Source organism: Octodon degus, unplaced genomic scaffold (assembly GCF_000260255.1).
Source record: "Octodon degus isolate 3935 unplaced genomic scaffold, OctDeg1.0 scaffold00153, whole genome shotgun sequence".
NCBI lineage: Eukaryota > Metazoa > Chordata > Mammalia > Rodentia > Octodontidae > Octodon > Octodon degus.
The window spans coordinates 6,258,212-6,272,247 of record NW_004524729.1 but is presented as its reverse complement, the minus strand read 5'-3'; the positions used below and the strand labels follow the sequence as shown (position 1 = coordinate 6,272,247).

Here is a 14,036-nt window from a genome sequence, read left to right as displayed (position 1 = left end):
GAGAGAGAGAGAGAGAGAGAGAGAGAGAGAGAGAGAGAGAGTAAGGGACCACAGAGTAAGGGATCTTTTGCTGCAGCAACTGACATCAGCCTTCCCATCACCCAGTCTTGATTTCTTTCTGGTTATTCCAATCAGCTAGTTCAATGCCCATCTATTATCCCAAAGCGCACGGAGGCCTATCCACCTTCCTAGGAGGTGAGGCTCAGCTCTGCTCACTGGGCTTGGGCCACCTAAGCCCCAAGGGTCTACTTCAGGGTCTGATTGACAGGTCTTTTGACAGTGAAGACTTCATCTTCAAGCAGGGGCAGCAAAGCCCTCTTCATTCATGGGTATCTTTACTGACAATGTACTTGGAGTTCTGTGAATCTTCCTACGGGCCTTTTTTTTTTTTTTAAATGTATTTGGTTCAGGGTCTCACTATGCCGGATTCCGTGGCTAGCTCAGCGCGCCGGGGACGGGGCAGGCACGGCGTGCTGTACCACGGATTGAACCCCGGTCCCTGCGTTTGCTTAGTCCCCCGAGCCTATCTAGCAGGCCCGCTATTCTTTCATTCACTCATCGAGGAGTATTTGCTAGGCAGCTACAATGTGCCCTCCCACTTTCCACCCCTTAAACACGTCTCTCTCGCACACCCGGCTGAAATTAAACCACTCGCGGGAGAAAAAGTCTGGCCCGGACGCGCCGCGCAGAGCAGCGCCCCGCCGAGCTCGCGCCGCCACGTGACGCGCCGCGGGGCGCGCAACCCCTCCCGTCGCTCTGGATTGGCGCACGACAGCGCCTCGTTCCGGCCGCGGCCCGCGCCCGGGTCGGCCATAGCGTCTCCTCGGAGAAGGCGTGCCGAGGGCGCGCCCCCAGGAAAAGAGGCCATTGGCCTTCGCCCCGAGCAGGGTGGGGCACGGCGCAGAGGAGCCGCGCGGCCTTCGGACACCGCCCCTGCACGGGCTCACGGAGAGAGCCGCACAGGGCGGGCCCTGGCCGGCGGAAGCGGAGCGAGCGCGGCCGGAAGGCAGCTGGCGGTTGGGCGCGGGGCCCCGAGGAGGCCGCGCCATGGCGGCCGAGGGGACAGCCGTGGTCGGAGGCGGGGCTGCCGGCGGGAGCCTGGCCAAGGACACCTCGAGGCCGCCTAAGCTCCCCAGCGCGAGCGCGAGCCGGAGGCGCTCCTCGTCGCTCTCGCGTGACGCTGAACGCCGCGCCTACCAGTGGTGCCGGGAGTACCTGGGCGGGGCTTGGCGCCGAGTGCGGCCCGACGAGCTGAGGGTTTGCCCCGTGAGGTGGGAGGTCAAGGGTCAGCCCCTCCTGCGCGCGGGTCAGGGTTAGGGGTCCCCCTTGGGGTCGTCAGGACTTTGCGCGCTCGTGCAGCCCCAGAGCGCCTGAGTCTGGAGCAGAGCTGCGAGCCAGGATGAGGCCGGAGCCGCGCTGGCTGGGCTAGGGGTGGGGATAGTTGGCGGGGATGGGAGGTGCGGTCCTCAATGAGGCTGGGGCGGGGCCATTGGTGGGCGGGGTTCGCGGTTGACAGGTTGGGATGAGGCTAGTGGTGGGCCGGGATCAGGGGATGGAAGGCGGGGACCTGATGGACCGGGTGGGGTGGGCGGAGTCCACGTCCGGTGGACGAGCACCTGAAAGCGCCGGGTGTGGGTCTGCAGCGGAGGCCTCAGCAACCTGCTCTTCCGCTGTTCGCTCCCGGACCATCTGCCCAGCGTTGGCGAGGAGCCCCGGGAGGTGTTGCTGCGACTGTATGGGGCCATTCTGCAGGTGAGGAAGGGATCAGAGTCACAGCGGCCGGTGACTTTAGGACCTATCTCTAAAGTGGGGCAGGCAGTGTTGTCCCGATTGCACAGTTGAGGGCCCTGAGGCTTACAGGTTAAGTTGGTTGCACCTTATCATCCTAGATAGAGCCTGTGCTCTAGGGCCTCCAGTAGTAGGACCCGAAATCTTAGCTGAGGTGGGTGGAGAACGCAGATGTCCCTGTGTAACAGCGCTCATTAAGCTCAGGCCCCTCCTAACTTAGGCCCCTTTGCTATCCTTTTCCGTCAGGGCGTGGAGTCCTTGGTGCTTGAAAGCGTGATGTTTGCCATCCTTGCAGAGCGGTCGCTGGGACCTCATCTCTATGGAGTCTTTCCAGAGGGCCGGCTGGAACAATACCTCCCAGTATGAGCTCAGCCCACTCCTTCCTCAACCCCTTTCTCCCTCCCCCAGTGTCTTCCTTCACATCCCAGGTAGAGAATTTTCCCCAAGACCTCGATCCCCTCCAGTCTACTATCCCTTGCCCCTCCTGCCCCAGCCCCATCACCACCCTGATAGGCTACTGGGTGCAGAGCCGGCCACTGAAAACTCAAGAGCTTCGAGAGCCAGTGTTGTCAGCAGCCATTGCCACGAAGATGGCCCAGTTCCATGGCATGGAGATGCCTTTCACAAAGGAGCCCCACTGGTTATTTGGGACCATGGAGCGGTGAGTCAGGTTTGGAATCTGCATACCTGAACTGAACCTTCACTGTGTCACCCTTCTAGCTGAGTGCATTACGTTTTTCAACCAAGTCACACAGTGACAGGAAAACCCATGACTTGTCTGGCCTGAGGTGCAAATAGAGGAGGTGGGATGAATAGCAGACTCTATCTCATTCTTTGCGTTTCAGGTACCTAAAGCAGATCCAGGACCTGCCTTCTGCTACCCTCCTACAGATGAACCTGCTAGAGATGTGCAGCCTGAAGGATGAGATGGACAATCTCAGGTGAGGCAGACAGGATGGGAGTGGGAAGTAAAGGAAACGGCACCTCTCTTAGCAGCATTGCCCACCTATGCTTATGGCTGGGGTCAGGGCCGCCTGGCCTATGAGGGTGATTCTAGTCACTCCTACTAAGGACCTATTGTCCTCTATCACTGCAGGAAGTTCCTAGACTCTACCCCATCTCCAGTGGTCTTCTGCCACAATGACATCCAGGAAGGTAGGAAAAGATATCAACTCTCTCAGTCTAGGGTGGAGGGACTAGAATGCTCTGAAGTGCCTAGACTCCACTTTTGTTTTCCCAGGAAATATCTTGTTGCTGTCAGAGCCAGAAAATGCTGACAGCCTCATGCTGGTCGATTTCGAGTATAGTAGTTACAACTACAGGTGACAGTGGGAGGGTAGCCTCCTGTGGACCCTTTCCTACAGGGCCCCAGAAAAACACAGACCTTCGTGTCTCCCTCCAAGCTGCCCAGTGTATTTGGGGACTGAACATTTACCTTGTTCCCCCAGGGGCTTTGACATCGGGAACCATTTTTGTGAGTGGGTTTATGATTATACTCAAGAGGAATGGCCTTTCTACAAAGCACAACCCACAGACTACCCCACTCAGGAACAGCAGGTATGCCAGCTGGGGGCCAAGAAGCCATACTCATCTTGTAAGGGAGGGTGGAGGTCAAGTCTAGAAGAAATGGCCAGGAAGGATATTAACTGTGAAATATGCCACCTAATTTCTGACACTTGTCATTGATTTCAGCTCCATTTTATTCGACATTACCTAGCAGAGGTAAAGAAAGGTGAGACTCTTCCCCAAGAAGAGCAGAAAAAACTGGAAGAAGATTTGCTGGTAGAGGCCAATCGGTGAGGAAGGAAGAACAGGTTGAGAGTCAGGGAGGGCATGAAAGAAAGGGGCACACATAAGATGCCAGTGCAGAGTAGGGCAGAGATGGAAGAGGAAGTCAAGGCTGGGAGGAGGAAGAGTTTGAGAGCTTGAAGAATCAGCCTGTAAGTTCTTTGAGGATCAGCTAGAATTTGGAAACTACTGGCCTAGGGAGGAGATCCAGGTAACAACAAATGTGATCTTGGAAACCCCTACTTTTCCTGCCCCCTATTCCCAGGTATGCTTTGGCATCCCATTTCTTCTGGGGTTTGTGGTCCATCCTCCAGGCATCCATGTCCACCATAGAATTTGGTTACTTGGTAAGTAGCCTAAAAAGTGAAGGTGTGGGCTAGGGAACAGAGCTACATGTCCTACAGGACATCTGGGCAGCCAAGGTGGGTGTAACACACTGGTCCCAAACCTTCTCGTCACTTTGTGGCATGTGCTTCCTTCCCTAGGAGTATGCCCAGGCTCGGTTCCAGTTCTACTTCCAGCAGAAGAGGCAGCTGACCAGCTTTCACTCATCCTCCTGACTGTCCATCGCTCAGCCCTTGGATTTCTCCTGGAGTCTCCAGGGCAGGACCTTGGAGGAGGAATCAGAGCAAGAAGCTTGGGGGTCTGGGACTGTCTTTGAGTGAGACAGTGGTTGAGGAGACCGGCCTTTCCCTCAGTTTGAGCAGGTCTCTGGGGCTAGCAGGCAGATGGGAACCCCTTGCCTGTACACCTTAATAAATGAGCTTATTCCTTCAAACTGCTTCTTGATACTGCTCAAAAGTGGCAGAAGTACCAGATCAAGGATCCACACAGATGCAGTGACCACTCTGTTCAGGCCTCTGTACCCTGAGATCTTCTGTCCTAAGCCCTCTCCCCTGGCTCCAGCTTAGGATCTAACATCCTAGAAACTGGGGTGGGAGTAGGACAGGGTGGGGATTACAAATGGGGTCCTGGCGCTGCCAGCCCTGGCCGCTATCTGAGAAGAGCCTGCACAGCTGACATGGGTGACCTTTTCCCTACATTTGGCTATTTTTAGCTCTCATGCCACTATCCTCACGTGAGATCTTTTGAGCGCCACCGCCACCGTCCTCCCCCAGGCGCCCAGACCTTCAACCACCTTGATTCCCACCGCGGGAGAGGAGGGGGTTCTGGTTCCTGCCCCACGTTTGTTTTCTCAACCCCAATTTAGCAGTGAGTGTCAGGTTGCCAGTGAGGGCGGGGCTGGGTTGGCCGGGCCTGAAGGACGTGGGGACGCGGGCCAGAGTGGCCTGCCCCGTTCGCTGACAGGAGCGATCTTGAGCTGTGAGTAGGGTCCCAAGCGGCTACCCCTGCCTGCTGAGCCCTCTCCCCGCCCTGGCTCCTAACCTAGCACAGAAGGGCCGGGTGGCGTCTGAAGGGTCCCCATGCCCATGCTGACTCAGTTTCGGGGTGCCTCTCCCCCACCTAGGCTACCCTTCACGGTCCTTGGGACTGTTGCTTTCAAGGACTGGACCTCCTTGGAACTCCTGCCCCACTGTGGAGGGGCGGAGGCCACCGCGAGGGTTTGGTGGCAGTTGGCGGGTGGGAAGGCCAGGTTGGAGGTGGGGGCGGCACGCGTTGGGGGTGCAGGCTGGGCTCCATTAGTGGGGTGGGGTACGGGTGGGGAAGAGCTGGGCGGGGCCTCCTCCCAGGGGTGGCCAGGGCGAAGCCTGAGCGCGCCACACCTGCCACGCTCACAGGTGCCAACCAACCCCTGGGATGGCGGAAGCACACCAGGCTGTGGCCTTCCAGTTCACCGTGACCCCAGATGGGGTGGACTTTCGGCTCAGTAGGGAGGCCCTGAAACACATCTACTTGTCGGGGATCAACTCCTGGAAGAAACGCCTGATTCGCATCAAGGTGAGTGTGAGTTTTCTCCACCTTCCTCTCAGCAAGTGGGAGGGTCAGCTGTTGCCGTGGATAGGAGTCACCCATTTTGCTCGAAGTGCTGCTATGTAGAGGCGCTAGCAGGGCAGAAACCAGAGGGGGAAAATCGAGGTATGGTGGGGAACAGTGAGTAGTGGGGCCTTTGCCAGTAATCGAGGTTGTCTGATTACCTCAACTTCCTGCTCCACAAGCGTGCCTGTTTCTGCTCCACAGAATGGCATTCTTAGGGGTGTGTACCCTGGCAGTCCCACCAGCTGGCTGGTTGTTGTCATGGCAACAGTGGGCTTCTCCTACTGCAAAGTGGACATTTCTTTGGGGCTGGTCTGTTGTATCCAGAGGTGCCTCCCTGAGAGGTAAGAAGCTGGGAGAGCGCAAGAGTAGGGGGAATGGGGAGGCCAGGCCAGCTCTGCAGGCCAGGTACAGGGCAGCAGCCCCCAGAGGCCACCAGGGCAGCCTTCCCCCAGGGCCATCACCATCCCAGGCCCACGTTAGTTTGTACTTTGGCTCAGACCTGAGTATGCCCAGAGAGATTCTTGCTCCTCAGTACATCTCCAGACAGAGTTCACAGCCGTCAACTGCAGGATCAGAACCTCCCCTAGTCACTTGTTGTGAAGGCTCACTTCTAATCCCAGCAGTTGGGAGGCTGACCAGGAGAACTGCTGTGAGCTCAAGGCCAGCTTAGACTATGTAGTGAGCTCAAGGTGAGCCTAAGCTACATAGTGAGACCCTATCTCAAAACACATAAATAAACAAAGGACTAGGGGTGTAGCTCCATGTAAAGGACTTCGGATCAATACCTAGGAGGGAGAGGGAGGGAGGGGAGGAGGGAGGGGGAGAGAGAGAGAGAGAGAAAAGAATTCCCCCAATGATGGCAAATTGCTTTGGGAGGGAGGGAGGGAGGGGGAGAGAGAGAGAGAGAGAAAAGAATTCCCCCAATGATGGCAAATTGCTTTCCTTCTTGCACAGGTGTGGCCCCTACCAGACTCCGCAGACCCGAGAACTTCTCAGCATGGCTATCTTCTCCACCGGGGTCTGGGTGACAGGCATCTTCTTATTCCGCCAAACCCTGAAGTTGCTGCTTTCCTACCATGGGTGGATGTTTGAGATGCACGGCAAGACCAGCCGCTTCACCAAGATCTGGGCTGTGAGCAGAGGCGTTTTAGGGTGCAGGCATCTGACTTGAGCCTCCAGGGCTTCCCTTGGGGTTCTGAGTAGGAGGGGATAGGCAGACTGAGTGCTGGTGCCTTGTACCTCGGTTTGTCCTGAAAGGAGTTTGCATGGTTCTGAGGGTCTCAGTCATTTTCTGGTTTCTGGTTTCTATCCATTCTTCCTGCTAGCTTCCACTCTAAAACTGTGCCCTGTACCCCTAGATCTGTGTCCGTCTTCTCTCCAGTCAGAGGCCCATGCTCTACAGCTTCCAGACATCTCTGCCCAAGCTTCCTGTGCCCAATGTGGCAGCCACGATTCAGAAGGTGAGGGCCTGGGTCCCGCTGGACATGGGAGGACTTGTCTAAATACAGATGTTGGTTGCCTATGAATAGTGCGCTGCAGAGTGATGAGGCTGGGGTGAGGAAACAGAGGTGGGGAGAAGGTCAAGACCAAGGCAGCCAGCAGTGTTTGGCATCATGATGACCACCACTTGGCTGCACAGTACCTGGAGTCTGTGCGGCCCTTGTTGGATGATGAGGAATATTTCCGCATGGAGACTTTGGCCAAAGAATTCCAGGACAAGACTGCCCCCAGGCTGCAGAAATACCTGATACTCAAGTCATGGTGGGCAACTAACTATGTAAGTTTGCCTCCTGGGCTCTACGTCACCCACCTGCCCTGGCTGCCTCTTCCTCACTTCTAACCTTCCACCTACCCACAGGTGAGCGACTGGTGGGAAGAGTATGTCTACCTCAGAGGCAGAAGCCCACTCATGGTGAACAGCAACTACTATGTCATGGTAAGCCCAAGAGCCTCTCGGCTCTGTGTGTACTCACTGTGTTGGCAGTTTCCATGGCTGAGTGGGTGTTTTGGAGTGAGGTCTCAGGCAAAAAGAAAAGGAAGGATAGTCCAGCAACAGCTTAGGGACAGTGAAGATCCTTAGGACAAGGAGAACTCCAAGACCCCGTGGCCTGGCATTGCCTCTCAAAGTCTCTCTAAGCTTTCTGTCCTGCCTAGCTCGGATTGTGTCACTTCCTTCCTTGGCTCCCTCACTGGCGTCCCAGTCATGAGTTTTCAGCTATCCTAATACCTTTTTTTTTTTACTTTTTATTTATGTGTGTGTGTGTGTGTGTGTGTGTGTGTGTGTGTGTGTGGCCAGCTCAGCCCAGCCCACCAGGGGGCGGGGGCTGGCTGGCATGTGGTGCTAGGGGATTGAACCGTGGTCCCTGTGCTTTAGCTAAGCTTGTTTTAAATAGGTGCTTTAGACCACTGAGCCATCTCACCAGCCCCCATATCCTAATACCTTTTGCAGGGAAAGTTCTAATATGTATCTTCTTTTTGTCTTTCTGTGGATCCAGACCACAAGAATAGAGCCAGGTTCTCTAATCTCTTAGTACTCAGGGAGTCACGCAAATGAGTGGCCTTCTCCTGACTGTCTGCAGATGGTTTCCTGCTCCCCAGTACCCAGTCTCTCCTCTTCTGCTGTCAAAAGCACACTCCACTGGAGTAGCCTGCTGGAATTCACATCTTCTACAAATTTTCCCTCCAAAAATGTAGATACTGCCTTTCCAAATCAAGGGTTTAAAGCTGTTTTTTAGTGGTGGAACTATTTTGCTTTTTTGAAGCAAAAAAAAAAAAGCAAAACCTGAACAGACAAAATAGGTATAAATACAGCTCTGTTCAAAGCTGAAGCAGAGGCATGCATATCAGTTATGCATTTTTTTTTACCATACTTTGGTTTTTGAGGGGGAAGGCACTACTGGAAATCACACTCACAAACTTATACTTGCCAAGCAGGCACTGTGCCTGCTGTGCTGTATCCCCAGCCCAGTTATGCATTTTTGGAAACTCACCCTGACAGCATGCAGGATGAACTAGAGAGAGAAAATGCAAGCCCAGGCCCTTGGGTAAATTGGTCCTCAGGCTGGAGAGACCCAGATGACACCCAGACAGAGGTTCTTGCCCTGTGGGCTCTGCACTGTCTATAGGACTTTGTGCTTGTCAAGAACACAGACAAGCAGGCTGCCCGCCTGGGAAATGCTGTCCATGCCATGATCATGTATCGCCGTAAACTGGACCGTGAAGAGATCAAGCCTGTGAGTGACATCAGAATAGAGGGTGGGAGGGGAGGAAAGGCCTGGGCCTGAGCCATGCTGGGCCTTCCTTGCAGGTGATGGCACTCGGCATTGTGCCTATGTGCTGCTACCAGATGGAGAGGATGTTCAATACCACTCGCATCCCTGGCAAGGAAACAGGTACACATCAGTGCCAAGCCTAAGCTCTGGGCCCACTACATACTCATCACCAATCACCTAAAGTGTGTCAGGGTTGTAAACCTGTGAAGCGCAGTTTGTACCAAATCCCACACATCTGTTATTAGAGCATGATGCTGAGACTGGGGCCCCAAGGTACCCAGATTAGAGCTTCTCCCTTCCAGGTCTTCACCTTGCATGGGAAAGTAGTCATGAGCAATATGTGGCAGTGGAGCTAAGAAGCACAGTTGCCCTTCACAGAGCCTGTGGAAGAGGGAGGAGGAGCTCACCAGGAGTTTGACAGAGAAGCTGACTTCTACATTGCTGTCCCTGCCTCCTTAGACAGTTCATATAGACTCCCTCCTCAATGGGACACTTTCATAGAGTTGTTGTGAGAGGCCACGGGAACACCCAGCCCAGGGCCCGGCCTCGCACACAGGAGCCACCCTGGCCAGAGGAGGAAAGGGCCCCGCCAGAGGCTGGGCAAAGCAGTTTGTGGGGCCACTGTGTGTGGAAGGTGGGCCCTTTCCCGGGCTCAGGAGGGGGACATGGTACTCCCCAAGGCCTTGCATCAGCCTGTCCACTGGCCACCACAGATGTGCTGCAGCATCTTGCAGAGAGCAGGCACGTGGCTGTCTACCACAAGGGCCGCTTCTTCAAGGTGTGGCTCTATGAGGGCTCTCGCCTGCTCAAGCCTCGGGACTTGGAGATGCAGTTCCAGAAGATCCTGGACGACCCCTCCCCGCCTCAGCCTGGGGAGGAAAAGCTGGCAGCCCTCACGGCAGGAGGAAGGTATCAGCCCCGCAGAGAGGGTTGTCCTGGACTAAGTCCAAAGCCCCTTGAGGGGGAGAGCCTGGCCCTTCCTGTCACCCTGGGAGTAGGATCCAGAGGTACAACCAAAGGGCAGCATGTAGGACATGTGTGTTGATAGGCCCTGGTGGTAGTGGCAGTGAAGAGCTGGCATCATCCACCTGACAGTTGGTGGCCAGCTGGGAGAGTGTCTTCCAGGAAAGCCAGGTACCCTGCCCCACCCCATCCATCCTGTAGTGCTCCTATCCCAAGTACATACTGGCTGTACTACTCAGCTGCCCATGTGCCCCCAGGGTAGAGTGGGCCCAGGCCCGCCAGGCCTTCTTCAGCTCCGGCAAGAATAAAGTTTCCCTGGATGCCATTGAGCGCGCAGCTTTCTTCGTGGCCCTGGATGAGGAGGCCCATAGCTACAACCCTGATGATGAGGCCAGCCTTAGCCTGTATGGCAAGGCCCTGCTCCATGGCAACTGCTACAACAGGTGTGTGTCCTAGCCCTGTGATCAGATGTTGTTAGGGGTTAGGGTTAGGGTTAGGGCTGCAGGTAAGGCTTTCAGGGCTAAAGGTTACAGTGAGAGCTGGAGAATTAAAGTAGTTTTTTGTACTAGTTAGTGGTTAGGTAGTATTACTATTTATTGGTGGGGTGAGGTTCCTCTTAAGACTATTAGTTATAGACAGGGCTACCAGTGAAGGTTAGGAATAGGAGTTAACTTTAAAGTTAGGATTGGGACTAGGGTTAGTGCTTAGAGTTGGAGAGTTAGGTTAATGTTGTGTGTTAGGATCCCAGGTATATCCTCAGCTCTGGCTCATTCCTGTGTCTACTCTTTCAGGTGGTTTGACAAGTCTTTCACTCTTATTTCCTTCAAGAATGGTGTGTTGGGCCTCAACACAGAACATGCATGGGCAGATGCCCCTATTGTTGGGCATCTCTGGGAGGTAACAGGCCCGGACAGGGGCTCTGCAGGGCTGGCATTGGCTTGAAGCTTGTTTCTTAGCTGGGTTTTCTCCCTGCAGTTTGTCCTAGGCACTGACACCTTCCACCTAGGCTACACAGAGACTGGGCACTGCTTGGGTGAACCAAATCCGATGCTGGCACCTCCTCAGCGGCTCCAGTGGGACATTCCTGAGCAGGTGTGCAGGCCAAGACAGGTGTGAGGCACTGTGCTTTCCCCTCTTTGATCGACCCCACAATTGGCATGACCCTCAGGAGGAAGGGACAAGGGCTTCTCAGGATGCCAGGTAGGATTCAGAGTGGCCCTAGACAGGGCAGTGTCTCTGGGCCATCTGTGGTCAGTGCCTCTCTCTGCCCTCAAGGCTCAGCCTGGCCTTTGTGCTTTCCATCTGGAAGGTGTTAGACTCACTTTGTCCTGTATCCATTACCTAAACTTGTGCCACCTAGTCGTGACCTGGAGTCCTGCTTGGAGAGCTCTGTCCACAGCTGATTCTTTCTGTGTCTTGGCAGTGCCAGGCTGTCATCGAGAGTTCCTACCAGATAGCCAAGGCACTGGCTGATGACGTGGAGTTGTACTGCTTCCAGTTCTTGCACTTTGGCAAAGGCCTTATCAAGAAGTGCCGGACCAGCCCTGATGCCTTTGTACAGATTGCCCTGCAGCTGGCTCACTTCCGGGTAGGAGCCCTCTCAGGCTGCTGAGTGGGTAGGGCAGCTTCCGGGATCCACCTGCCAGATTCACCCCCTTTGTGCCCTAGGATAAGGGCAAGTTCTGCCTGACCTATGAGGCCTCAATGACCAGAATGTTCCGAGAAGGACGGACTGAGACAGTGCGTTCCTGTACCAGCGAGTCCACAGCCTTTGTGCAGGCCATGATGAAGGGGTCCCACATGGTGAGGCCCTGTCAGTCCCTTCTCTGAACCTCCCTGTACCTCTTATCTGCCTCAAGAGGTAGGGCCACTCTTCTACCCCTGCTTCTCCCCTGCCAGAAATCGGACCTCCAAGGTCTCTTCCGGAAAGCATCCGAGAAGCACCAGAACATGTACCGCCTGGCCATGACGGGTGCTGGTATTGACAGGCACCTCTTCTGCCTTTATTTGGTCTCTAAGTACCTGGGGGTCAGCTCCCCATTCCTGGCAGAGGTCAGTGTGTTTGATGGGGGTGTCCTCGTGCCCTTTCCTTTAGGTCCAGGGGCTTAGCCGTCTATGATAGGGCTCATTTGCCTTCAGTACAGTGACTCTCCTGAGTTTGCCTGGGGGCCAGGCCCAGCTTTCCTATACTGTGCTCCACCGAGGCCTGTAGTCTTGGGACTGAGCAGAAACAGTATCCTTCAGGTGGAGTTAGCATTTTTGTGAAGAAAACAGACAATGTGCGACCTGTGCCATAGCAACAGTGCTAGTGAGAGGAGAAGAGGAAGGGGCCAAACAGGGAAGGCCGCTAGTCAACATGTCTTAGCAAGATCGATGGGTTTGTGCAAATGCTGAGGAGCTGAGGAAAGGCTAAGGGGACCAGGAAGCCTACTACCTCCCAGGACACTTCCTGCCTGTCACAGAGCAGGCCTCTAGCACTTCAGACAGCTGCATGCTGAGTGCTTGCATCTGATCAGCTTATGCCTTCCTGTTGCAGGTGCTCTCAGAACCCTGGCGCCTCTCCACCAGCCAGATCCCCCAGTCCCAGATCCGCATGTTTGACCCAAACCAGTATCCTAATCATCTGGGTGCAGGAGGTGGTTTTGGCCCTGTGAGTATCCCTGAAGGGGATGGTGGGCAGCACTGGGGTCCAGGCTTTCCATGGAGAGTGAGAACCTTGGCCAGGTTAGATGTGGATAGGACACCTTGATTAGAGGAGTCGTGGGACTTCACAAAAGTAGAATGGTCCCTGTTTTGAAAAAAAAAAGTAGAATGGTGTCAGTCAGCCCACATGGGCAAGCACCTGAACCACCTATTGCAGGTACCTCCTGCTGGAATGTGACCACGCCCTAGGACAGGCCAATACACTGGGACTTTGTGAAACACGTTTCTGCAGGAGTCCTGCTCTTTTCAGGAAATGTGCTGAAATATGCACATGGGCTGGTTTGTCAGAAGGCTGGAAACTCTCTAGAGAGAGGGTGTAATCTAAACTGTGAGGCCAGGGGTCTGCCCCTTAGCTCAGTTGTTTAAGTGCCTGCTTAAACAAAGCAGTCAGGCTCAGAATGCCGTGGTTCATGGCTCATCCCCAGATCCTCAAGGCAAACCAGACCTGCCCTGAAGGCATCCTAAGCCCGTCCAAAAAATCCTAAACTGTGAGGCCCCTCAGGAAAACAGGAATTGTGGATCCCTGGGAAGGGTCCAGAACCACAAGGGGGCAATATTCTTAGTCTTCAGTTTCCTGGACTTAGGGGAAGGCTGACCTCAGTAAGAATGCAGTATCTAGGGTTGACCTCTTCCTGCAATTCTTGTGGGAAGACCAATTACAACATGAGTTTGGCTTCCATTTTTTCCAGGTCAGCTTACATCTTCCCTTTACCTCTTCTTCAGGTGGCAGATGATGGCTATGGGGTTTCCTACATGATTGCTGGTGAAAACACTATCTTCTTCCACGTCTCCAGCAAGTTCTCAAGTTCAGAGACGGTGAGTGTCCCTTGTTCCTCTGCAGTTCTGCCAGGGGTTTCCACCAGGGCAGCACCGGAGCGCATCCTGACTGGGGAAGGGGAGAGGGTGGGGAGAGGGTGGTGGGAGGTCCAGAAGGTGTGCCTGAGATCTCAGTTCCCACAGAATGCCCAGCGCTTTGGGAACCATATCTGCCAAGCCCTGCTAGACATCGCTGATCTTTTCCAAGTTCCCAAGGCTAACAACTGAAGTCTGGAAAACTGCCAGCTGCCCTTTTGTACCCCACTGTGGAAGAAAGGGCCTGTGGCTGGCTTGCAGGCATGAGGGGCGGCCATGCACAGGTGCCCAGCTCCAAGGACAGCATGGCAGCTGCACTCCTCTAGAAGATGCTGCTCCCTGAGGGCTCCAGGGGTGGAGGCAGGGTTGGGGTAGGGAAGGGACTTTGCTTTTTTGTCTTAATAGATAATAAAAATAAGGCTGTGTAATTCTCTCTCAGCTCTTAGTCACCTGTGTTTTGTTTGGGAACTAGAAGGCCTTTCTCCTTCCCTAATTGAGAAAAATGGCAAAGGAAGGGCTGGAGCTGGGAGACATCACGTGGGACTTGTGACTATCTGTGCTCAGTTGTGGTGAGCTACTGATGGAGAAGGAAGACTCTGGAGACCAGGCTGATGGCACCGATCCGATTTATTGCAGAAGCAGCTGAGTATATATCAGCTGAGGGTAGGGAAGGGCGTGAATAGGCAGATTGTGGGGCAGGACAGGGCTGCTCTTCTGCCAATGACCATCAGC

The 14,036-nt window shown here is 54.7% G+C and overlaps 2 protein-coding genes across 6 annotated transcripts; both read left to right on the top strand.

Moving 5' to 3' along the window:
- Positions 1-819: 819 nt before the first annotated feature.
- Chkb (choline kinase beta) lies at positions 820-4,516 on the top strand. 2 transcript variants are annotated; one of them, XM_004642436.2, is made up of 11 exons: positions 820-1,271; positions 1,644-1,752; positions 2,035-2,148; positions 2,316-2,449; positions 2,634-2,729; positions 2,885-2,943; positions 3,029-3,110; positions 3,237-3,345; positions 3,481-3,584; positions 3,842-3,923; positions 4,062-4,516. In XM_004642436.2, the coding sequence occupies exons 1-11, from the start codon at positions 1,048-1,050 to the stop codon at positions 4,134-4,136; spliced, it is 1,188 nt and encodes a 395-aa protein (XP_004642493.1). In that variant the 5' UTR covers positions 820-1,047; the 3' UTR covers positions 4,137-4,516. The 2 variants fall into 2 exon arrangements, with proteins under 2 accessions (XP_004642493.1, XP_023558253.1); XM_023702485.1 differs by lacking the exon at positions 820-1,271 and adding an exon at positions 1,278-1,404.
- A 167-nt stretch (positions 4,517-4,683) lies between these two features.
- On the top strand, positions 4,684-13,732 carry Cpt1b (carnitine palmitoyltransferase 1B). 4 transcript variants are annotated; one of them, XM_023702482.1, is made up of 19 exons: positions 4,684-4,788; positions 5,316-5,475; positions 5,716-5,855; positions 6,469-6,646; positions 6,873-6,974; positions 7,154-7,291; positions 7,373-7,450; positions 8,640-8,747; positions 8,822-8,906; positions 9,500-9,695; positions 9,989-10,192; positions 10,541-10,646; positions 10,725-10,841; positions 11,173-11,337; positions 11,418-11,552; positions 11,649-11,801; positions 12,286-12,399; positions 13,176-13,268; positions 13,413-13,732. In XM_023702482.1, exons 2-19 carry the CDS (start codon positions 5,335-5,337, stop codon positions 13,494-13,496), a joined length of 2,337 nt encoding a protein of 778 aa, XP_023558250.1. In that variant the 5' UTR covers positions 4,684-4,788; positions 5,316-5,334; the 3' UTR covers positions 13,497-13,732. The 4 variants fall into 4 exon arrangements, with proteins under 4 accessions (XP_023558250.1, XP_023558252.1, XP_004642489.1 ...); XM_023702484.1 differs by having other exon boundaries at positions 4,685-4,788; positions 10,007-10,192; XM_004642432.2 differs by lacking the exon at positions 4,684-4,788 and adding an exon at positions 4,815-4,899 and having other exon boundaries at positions 10,007-10,192.
- Positions 13,733-14,036: the final 304 nt, after the last annotated feature.